The following is an 11,191-nucleotide window of genomic DNA, read 5'->3' on the forward strand; positions in this document are numbered from 1 at the left end:
TAAATTCGTCAATCTTTTTCATTTTGATCAAATTTTGTGAAATTCTTAGAATATTAGTTTTTTCTTGGATTCTTGCATTCTATATGGATACCAATGGATATTGAATTCTTAATATTCTCTAATATTGAAAATTATTTGTTTTTTATAAATTTATTTAAAGTAGACAAATAAGAAATAATTACTTAATGGCAATTTAATCAATTGAGTTATTTATGTAATGTTGACTTATGTAATATATTGTAAAATATCAATTTAAGTTCTAACTTAAATTTTATTTAAATTTATTTCCTATAAAACATCTGTTAAGATTTCACATTATTGTGAAATATTATGAAATAATTCTCTCTCTCTCTCTCTCTCTCTCTTTCCCTCTCTATTTAGTTAGTATTTACATACCTATATCATTGCGATACCATTATGTTTAATATGCATATATAATATAATAACATAATGAATCTTTCCATTTCAGGCTTAAAATAAAAATGAAAAAATGAAAAAATGCAGCGTCTGAATGATTCTACAAAAGATTTCATTATCCAAAGAAATCATTAAGAATCTGAGAATCTTGAAATTTAATAAATTTAACCACTTCGAGAATTAAGGAACATGGAGCCTAAAAATTCAAAGATTTAGAAATCCAAGAATTCGTTATCTTTTAATTTTAATGATTAGAGACTAAATGTTTTCTTGTGTTAGCATATTCTGTTATGAATTTTGAGAACTATAAGGATTTTTTCATAACTTTTACTCTCATCAATCTTCTTTTTCATAATACTTTTTAAAATGTTCTATCAACTATATCCATCCTTAATAATCCACTTTCGCATTCTCTCTATTTTTTCCGGGTTTTTCTACCTACCTCTTTCTTTTCTTTCTGTTATTCTTTACCCTTTTCCTTTTGTTGTTATCGTTCTAAGAATAACACAGCAAACTTGTGTGATTTCGCTCACATTTTTTAAATAGCAAATTCGTTTTTTATTTCATTAAAAGATTAAGACGGACGGTTAAATTTCAAGTATTTCTTTTTTATTTTTTGTTTCTGTTTGTTGGTGAGCCGATGTCCGCTGCTGAAGGCACAAGGCTTTGCACTAGAACTCGGTCACCTAGCCTAGCTCACTCATCTACGATCTATTACCGAACTAATCTCATGTTCTTATGGGAATTTCTTTAAATCTCGAGCAGGAGCATATAATACATATTAATCAACATTTCGATATCTTGATGCTTTTGATAAAAATAATTAAAAAATTTTTATATATTTTTATATTATAACTAAAAATATTCAAAATTATTTTGAAGAGCATTATACAAATCTAATAAGAGAACGTTTGAATGATAATAATAAATATAAGAGTACTTTTATAATTAATTTATCTTAAAAGTGCAATCGCTCGAGAATTAATTCAATTCGACAAGTTTCATCGCTTTCGTTCTACACATTACTGCTTTTTTCATCAATCGATCGCCACGTCACTTCCCCTCGTTCGATTGCTTTCGAATTTCCATTAATTTGGAACGAAAGGTGATCGATTCGTCTTAAGCATATCATGCATTTCATTCGTCATTACTTAACTATCTTATAAAATTTAATCTTCGAGCGTTTAACGGATGAAGGAAACCGATTTTAAATTGTTTCACTCGATCGAAAATTATAGCGCAAATAATAAATAACAATGTTCAAATAATTTCAAAATTTTTAATTTTTTAGATTCGTCTATTTTTCAGATTTTCAATTTCTTTTGGATCATTATCTCTTCTTAATTTAATTTACTTCGAATTATATATAAAATGCATAATAATTGCAAATGTATAACAGATGCGATATATAAGGAATTATTATGATATTATTTACCATATAATTTTCGACTCAATAAACAAATTTAAAGTTGGTTTACTCTATTTTTACTTAAAATATATATTTTTATTCCTTAATAAAAAAAAATATGTATTTTCCCATATTTCTGTTTGAAAACAGTTCAATCGGAGAGTTCTATACCAGTTACCCCAAAAAAAAGACATCAGTTATATTCATTATGAATATTATTATATTTCCTCGCACATTTTTGCAGGACGTCCCATACAGTTCCTTTTCTTAAAAACGCACATTTTAGTAAAAATTTCTGCTATAACAATTTATATATATATATATATATATATATATATATATATATATAAATGAAGATAATTAGCATATAATGCAAACGTTCTATTTTGCTTCCTGTCTATTATTTACGAACACCATATTTCTATACCCCGTAAGAAAATAATACATTTTAAAAAATTCCTGTTTCATGACATTTAAATAACATGTTATATATACACAGTGTATCTCTTAAAAAATATATATATATATATATATGTCTTTCGCGAAAATAATGTCATTCCTTTTGCCTTTTCTCTTTTCTGGGGACGTCCTGTACATCTTTATGTGACTTGTATTAATAAAAATATTAATACATATTTTCAAGACGCGCCATCCTGCTGCGGTGTAGATCCTTTCCAATCTCTCCTTTTTCACCCTTCTCATTTTCGCTCTAGTCTCTCCTTCTCTCTCCCTCCCCCTTCACCCCTCTTTCTCTTTTTCACACACACGCGCACACACACACGCCTGTTCCCTACGCTCTTTCTCTCTCTCTCTCTCTCTGGTATAAACAATGTACATGCTAGTAAGATATATTATGCTGTATGTGTATGAGTGATATAGATTCTATGCTATTGTTATACATATCATATCTATTTTCTTTTTCTTTTTCGCGCATTCACGTGACGCTGCTCAATAGTACATATCTTACGGGCTTAATTCTTTTTCATTTTTTTCATGGCAAAGATTTCTGGGAAAATGCTGTATTATTGATTACAGATTTTAATCTTCAAATTTGTTAATCCTCATCAGCAGCATCGCCGATTGTTTAAATCATTCTTCGTCACGATTTTAGTCTCATCCTGCTAATATAATTTTTTATTCTTTCCCTCTCTTATAGTAACCGCACTTGCTGCTATTCATTTTCTCAAGAATGACAAATGTAACAACATACATTCATCAAATATATCAATACCTTATCGTATAATACATTACATTTACATATCGATTGTGTGTAAGGATGTATCCAGGTAGAGGAAATAGCGATAAAATGTAAATTGCAGGTAGCTTTCTTTATATATCTTCAATCTCTGTTCTCTATGTATCACAGCCTGGGCCGCGCCACTGCCTTTCTCTCACAATGATATATTTTATTCCAATTCCCACATCCATTCCTTTCCTTGTTCCTATTTGGAACTTGTATATTTCTGCGCGTATCTTCAATGTGCGAGGCCTTCCCTGTTCCTCATTTTTGAACCGGTCTCACACGGTTCGCGTAAGTCTACAATCATGCAATCAACATAATATTTCTGTGATTCTGTGAATGAAAGAAAGTATTGATAATATAATATTTCTGCGATTCTGTGAATGAAAGAAAGTATTGGTATGATTGGATAAGTGCCTATTTCAATTTAAATAGTTTTGAATAGATGAATATTACAAAAATTTCATATTTGATAAATGGCTAGATCTACGAAGATCAATAGTTCCATAAATCATACAGATATATCATGTACACTTTTACGATGGATCTTTGAAAGAAATACAATTTTTTAAATTTTCGATGAATTCTCGATTCTTTAAAGTGTATCTATGGTATTATGTAGACCTCTCACATTGCATTGTATGCATCACCAACACGTCATTTTTAAGCGCATGTTATCATTTTTCATTTTGATAAATTTACAACTTTATTTTTTGCAGTATCTCATATATATCCGTAAAGAATAACTTTTTATGCGTCACACACAAGTCTCACGCGAATAGTATAGGACCGGTTTACATGCTATGCTTGTCTTACAAGCCATAAGGATCGATCTAGGATGATACCTAGAGATAGTCGATCAAGAAAGAACAAATGATCGAAATGAATCTAAGATAGCACTGATACAATATGTTGACTTGCGATGTTGAGGCAGTGGCATAATAGTGCACTAGTACAAGAATTACGCAGGCCGTTTTCCACGTCCATGCGTCCATTGACGCCGTTGTTGCTGTTGCTGCTACTGCGACGTCAAAAGATTTATTCAGCCGATCGGCGCGATCGCCGTTGATCGGCGACTGGGAAACTAGGGCACCACGTCCCAGATTTCGGCGAGGAAAAGTGGCAGCCTCTTGTTTTTCAATTTCAGATTCAAGCACATTTCACTGTTTTGATTGCCAAGGGTTCTGAGTTCGGTTAGAACTGATAGAAGTTTAGCGAAGATCGTACCAGACTTCGGTCGACGACGATTATCCACATATGCTTTCAATGTCTTCAAATAGATCTCCTGAAGCTTCTCCACTTTTCTGCTTTCCAATAAATTGGGTCTCTCTGCAATAATCATTATTACATACAGCACAGAATCTTACGATTATATTGCAACAATGTTACATCATTGCAAATTGCAATGTAATATACACAGAGATAGCTCATATTCAGTATGCACTTATAACAATGTTGCGCGCTAACAAGTATTGAGATTCTATAATATATGTAATGTAAATTACATACGAAATGTGCGCTAACATCGTTAGACTCGTTGCGCATTCTGAATATGGGCTGAATATTATTGTATCTAGTAACATATTTTGCAATAATAAAGATATTAATGTTTTTCTAATTGTAGATGCATATTGAAAGTGAAAAAAAATCTATTGTATATATAAAACTAATAGACAGCAGATTTGCAAAGTGGATGTTTACTTAAAAGATAAAAATTTTTATAGAGTTTCCTATAAATTTCTAGGCATGAATTTGTTGTTACAAAAATGAATCTCTTTTTTTTAAATATTTTATTTATGATTAAAATATGAAAACTATTGAAAATAAAGTTTGTATCTCTGATATTTTACAAGATCATTATACGAATATCACAATATATTTAAAATCTATTATAAAGCAAAATTGGCTTGGATTTATATTGGCTTGTATTTAGAAGTAAAATAAAAATTAAAATTAAAATAAAATAAAAAGAGGGAATAGAGATCAATAAAACAAGGAAAGAAACAAGAGATGTTTATAATCATATAATTTAATTCGATAATATTAAAGCGAGACGGTTCGACTTTGCTACATCTGCTTTTGTTAATGTAAAGTTCAATAAATATATTACATTATTTATTTGATTTGAAATGTATTATTTTAAAATAATAAATAAACTAATTATTGTATTATTGATTGCAAAATCTCAATTTATTCTTTTATGATGATACACTTTTGTATCATGAAGTTATATTAATATATCAGATAACCAAAAAAGTTTGTGCGATTTTTTTCTATAAAAAATAAATCATTTTAAGAGAAATTTATGCAATAAATACATTGACAACGCGCGCGCAATACTGATATAATAAACATAAACGCATCACTACACATTACTACATCAATATCGCAAGCATACATATGCACAAATCGTTAGTAAAACAGCGATGTCGTAGAATTCAGTCGTTGTTTCAGCATCGCCTTAAGGAGATCCTATACTGAAGACCAAACTCTACAGATTTGTATGTATATATGTATTGTTCTTCACAATTTTCATTGAAATAGTGTCCTATAAGTTCAATTAGTTTTTTTCATATAAAAGTTATATTAAAATTAAGTTAGAAGCAATGGGCTCTATGAATAAATCAAATATAGTGAAAAATAGCCTATAAGAGCTGACACGGATATTGGTGTGTTAAATTCTTATTGTAACAATATCCAACCACACGCGATCTGCGCCACACGGTTTGTCGGACTTGAAACACAACTCTTAAAGTTATATTAAATTTGATTATGTAGTGCGTCCTCTTCAAAAACAGTTGAGAGCACAATTGCTATCTTTAGTTTGTTTTAAAACTCGTTTCTACGAATAAGAATATTTTTACTCGTGTCCTAATAAAGTTATATTGTAAAGCATTTGGTTTTCATAATACTTGCATTTATTACAAAAACTACTTATATGTAATTCACAACCATTATCCATCGACTTTCATGCGTTGTCAACTATTACAATACAAAACGATTCGTAGGACAGATATTTAAATCGAACATCGCTTTTATTTGGTTACCTGATATATTTGATGCAGAACGCTATCGTCTTTTTTTTTAATGCATACCTGAAAAGATGACAATAGCTGTGAGCAAAGCATATTCGGCATTATTGACCCTCATAGAGTACATTTGCCGGCAGAATCGTAAAAGATCCTCAATGGTTTCTCCCATCCCGGCAGCGTCATAACTGTCACGCGTGTATGATTGATTGTTAGCAAAAATGATGCTGTCGGTTTGCACATCATACTTTCTTGCCATTCGTAGCATCATCACCTCACTGGAGCATGCCTTCAGCAATGTGATTTGATCTTCGCGTAACAACTCATTAAAACCGGGTAATCTCTTCGAAAACTCAACGATCAACTGAACAGTCAGAATTGTAATTTCAGTAATATGCCTGAAACTATATTCACTCGGATCTTCGCCTTCCATAGGTTGATTCTGAAAAACAAAACGTATTATATCAAAATTATTTGTCACGTTAACCATTAAAATTAAGAATCTGTTATACAATATTAAAATAAATTGAATAATATAAATAAAGCAGATGCAATAGTAGTTTCAAAAGTTATTAATTATAAAAATAGAGATTTTTTTTATTACAGATGATTGACCACAAATCAGAATCAGGAGACGCGGGAGCGGCTCCCACTAAGTATATTTTTTCGCTACATAACAATCAGGAGATGTTTGTACTAACAGAGACGCTACAGCGTATCCTTTACTGGACGGATAACGCTTCTGTAGAAATAAATTATTATTTCTTTTAATTATATGGATATTATTGGTAAATAACTATTTTGTAAAAAAATCTATGTTTTTCCAATCACAATGCTGTAATAACGATGTTCATAAGTGTATTGGATGCATAAGTGCATGTATTTTTTTGCCCGATTTTATGTCATTCAGATACGTCGTCGTCGTCGTTGTCTTCATCGCAAAATTTCTATCTTGTCCCCTTTGGTCTATAATTTCACCGCCGTTGTTGTCGCCGTCTTTTTTTTCGCTAAATTTTCGTGAAATTTCAGTGTTGTATGGTCTCTTTGGTCTGTTATATCGTCGTCGTCTTCTTCTTCACAAAATTTTAATCTTGTCCCTCGTCTCCCCTGGCTTTCTCGTCTCTCTCACGACTTTCTCATCTGTTTCTCTGCTCTCCCGTTTCTCTCACAACTCTCTTGTGGTCGCCGTCGAGGAAGTAAGTGTCTACGTGTTTGTCGTCGAGGAACTAAATGTCTAGGTGTCGTCTAAGTCTTCGCCGTCGAGGAACTAAGTGTCTGGTGTTGTCTAGGTCTTTGCCGTCGAGGAAGCGAGTGTCTACGTGTTCGCCATCGAGGAACTAAGTGTTTTAGGTGTCGTCTAGGTCTTCACTGTCAAGGAAGTAAATGTCTAGGAGTTGTCTAGGCCTTCGCTGTCGAGGAAGTGAGTGTCTACGTGTTTGTCGTTAAAGGTATCATGATAGACATTCAGAATCGGCAGAAATCTCAACATGACACATATAGGATAAGAATTTGTGATATTTGAGTCGCAATATCGAAGACTGTAATATTAAAAGCTTGTAGAACGAGTGTATACAAAAGACAGAACAAATTCACTTATAATATTGTAGTGCGAAAGTACATAAATGAATGCGGACTCGCTAATTTATAAATAATCTCTTTATTCGGCGAGCGTATGATCTTTCCGATTGAACGTCTGATTTAATTCTATTTTGTTTTCCGCGAGTCTCTTTTTTAATCAAATTATTAATTTTCGTTGCTAAGTCGTATTAATACGATGATCATATAATTGAACATTGCGCGTTATTACATTACATCGTACAACCGGTATTCTTAACGGAATGATTCTACGCTGATTCTTTCTACTACAATATTAATTAAAAATCAATTTTGAGGATTTTAAAAAAAAAACATCGAAAATAATTGCACTGATTTTGAACTATCTATATTATAAATCTTTTATATACATGTATCTTGAATAATATATTATTACCAGAAAAAAAAACAATTTTGCCAGATAAAATAAAAGATAAAATATATCCTTTTGTATGACTCTATTCATACAAGAAAAAATTTCGATAATCTTAAAAATTTGAAAGTAATAACTTTGTCTCATTTTTATCACAGATTCTTTATATAACACATACATGTGTATATTTACTTTATTATACATATACATATGTATGTATTATATACAATAATAAAGTAAAAATATTGTTCAAAATAATCAATTTATAAATTGAAATTTATAACATAATTTTATATAAAAGAGATAAACAAATTCAGAGAAGAATATAAAATATAGAACGTATGTACAAAAAATAAAATTATTAATATTTCATTATCAGCCCTTGTAAAAAAGAACTACTAGTGCAGTGATAACACTATTGAAATGTAGCAGTGGCACTGCTAGTATAGCTGGTGTTTTTTGACACTACTGAACTAGTGACACTAGTAGTTCTTTTTTACTAGGGAGTATTCAATTATTACAATTGTCAGTTATATGTTGCATTTTATAATCAAAAATGTATTGCTAACAATTTAAAAAAATGTTCTAGAAAATAAATGAATAATTTTTTAGCAGAATAACTCTAAGAGAATAACTTTATGGAAGGCAATTATATAATAAACAAGATTATCATTTTGTTAAAAAATGATATGGATAATCTTCAAATTATCAGAACAATAACCTAGAATGAATTCTTTCTCTATTATCGTAACTATTCTTTCAAGTCGTAATAATTTTTGTTGTTGTAACAATATTTTCACATTTTTAAAAATATAATTAAACGCGTTTTTTTCTTCAACGCATATATTAAAAAGATAAATAACTCAGAATAAAAATTTGAGATATAAATAAAATGGAAAACACATAATTAACACATACTGTGATCCTTTTCAGATCCTCTTCGCTTGGTTGTTCGAATTCACATTGAAAAGACACGAGCCTATTTATCAGTTCTTCCTGTTCAGGACTAATAGGCTTAACACAGGTGTAAGAATTGATAGGAGTAAGAATGCCGCTGCTTCCGGACATAGATAACGACTCGGCTTCTGCTGGTTCAATTTTGATACCCATTTGTTCACCCATTCCAGCACTGCCTGGTGAACCATTCATTGTTGTACTGTTCGGTTTATCCTTTTCCTGCAGAAAATTACATTAAGATAGATATATAAATAGTTGTAATAGAAAAACTCCGCGAATCTAAGACACTGAATGTCTTAACATCTCCAAGAAAAATAATTTGAATTTCCAAAATTAAAATTTTCACAAATTATCTTAAATAAAAAAAATGGAAATTGTGTATATATTACAAACTACATTAGAAACTTTTGTCTAAATGATAATAATATAGTACAGATACTAAAGTATAAAAATTATAACGTAATTCTCATAATTATTTATACAGGATGATTTAGAACAAATATAGCAAATTTTGATAGATCATTTAGAACATAATTCTGGATATCAGATGATGAATGTCAACAATAACTCAACTTTTACGATATACATAAAATGGATAATGTGCAATTAAATATGTCTCTTTAAAGTAGTTATATGTATCCTTTACACTAATTGGTTTATCAGGTCCTTACTCTGTGCATGTACAAGTATAAAATTATTAAATTAAGCATACAATAAACATTTTGCAAATTATTTCATATTTTCTGTCGAAATATGTCAGAATAAAATATATAATATCTCGTAAATTGTTTTTTTAATCTTATCTTAGGTACTTATATGGAAAAATTAACAAGGTAACAAATTAATAAAAAACTACTACACAAATCAATTAAAAATATATATATCAAATTTTTATAGAATTAAAAAATTAAAAATGATTTTAAATAGTAATTTTTAGTAATTAATTCTATAAAAATTCGATAAGCTCTTTAAATCAAAGTCGTATATGTAAAAAAATTTTTTTAATTTTCTCTAAAATGCCAGATTTGAATAAATCTTCGAGATAAAGCATATGTAGTAAATTTTAAGTTGCATGTGTTTTACAAAATAAAATATTTATACTCAATAAGAAGCACGATACAAAAAATTTCATAAAAATGTTATTGTCAATAACAATCTTTAATCTAAAATAAATAAAAAATTTAAAAGAAAAATCAGAAAAAATTTAATCAATTTGTTTAAATATTAAGAAATCATTTACAAATTTATGTACTAATTTGTTTGAAGATAAAGAATTATACTTACAATTAGTACTATCAAAATTATTGTTATTTTTTAATTATATTTATTTTATACTTGAAATTATTATTTACATGGTCTGTCTTAAAAGTAATAATACTATTTTTGGGGGCCTAATCAGAATTGTCAAGAAGTGGATCCATTGGACAGGGCATTAGATGCGGGATGTTATACAATCTGATTCTTCTCAGTTATTTCTAAGCCTGTCTAACAGTCGATACCATCAACGATCAGCAAAATGCGTTTTAATTTTTGTGTCTTGTCACGGGTGAAAATTCAGCACAAACTATATTTTGAGCAGCGTTACGCGATCTGAAGATAAAGCAGCACCTCCATAAGCAAGTTCTCAACATCTCCAACGTTTCGGAACTAGATTTCTTAGTTTCACGCAGAATTTGATCGCTGCTCGAGACTGCTGAATTTTCGATCCTGACTAGACACAAAAATTACAACGTACTTTAAGCCGGTTCTACATTAGTTACAAGCCGATCGCAAGCTTGTTGCGACAGCCAATCCGAAGCATTGATTTCAAAATTGCCGATCGCAAGCTTCAGATTGGCTGTCGCAACAAGCTTGCGATCGGCTTGCAACTAATGTAGAACCGGCTTTACTGACGGTATCACAGGGTGCTTTCCAACAAGAAGAGCCTGTGTGTTACACAGTTGTGACACAGAGAGACATTATAATATACAGTAACTGGAACACTAAAGTTACCAAACATGGCCACTAGAGAACGTAAAAGACTGACGTAGTAAAGAAGGAAGAAGACGAGCGAGAAGCAAAACTAAGGCACTATAAGATGTAGGTATTCCTATCCGCCATCTTGGTTCCAATTGGTTTAATAGTTACTTTCCATTTTCACATAAATAATACTGAATCTAAAGTTATGTGAGTAT

At 30.2% G+C, this 11,191-nt stretch overlaps 1 protein-coding gene across 1 annotated transcript; it reads right to left on the reverse strand.

Moving 5' to 3' along the window:
- Window positions 1-2,385: 2,385 nt before the first annotated feature.
- LOC105461618 (ecdysone receptor-like) lies at window positions 2,386-10,724 on the reverse strand. The gene is made up of 4 exons (XM_011708118.1): window positions 10,370-10,724; window positions 8,979-9,236; window positions 6,161-6,536; window positions 2,386-4,394 (listed from the first exon to the last, which is right to left on the reverse strand). The coding sequence occupies exons 2-4, from the start codon at window positions 9,207-9,209 to the stop codon at window positions 4,150-4,152; spliced, it is 852 nt and encodes a 283-aa protein (XP_011706420.1). The 5' UTR covers window positions 9,210-9,236; window positions 10,370-10,724; the 3' UTR covers window positions 2,386-4,149.
- Between the last annotated feature and the right edge of the window lie 467 nt (window positions 10,725-11,191).

The sequence above is a fragment of the Wasmannia auropunctata genome, unplaced genomic scaffold, assembly GCF_000956235.1.
Source record: "Wasmannia auropunctata unplaced genomic scaffold, wasmannia.A_1.0 LD282522.1, whole genome shotgun sequence".
NCBI classification, from domain to species: domain Eukaryota; kingdom Metazoa; phylum Arthropoda; class Insecta; order Hymenoptera; family Formicidae; genus Wasmannia; species Wasmannia auropunctata.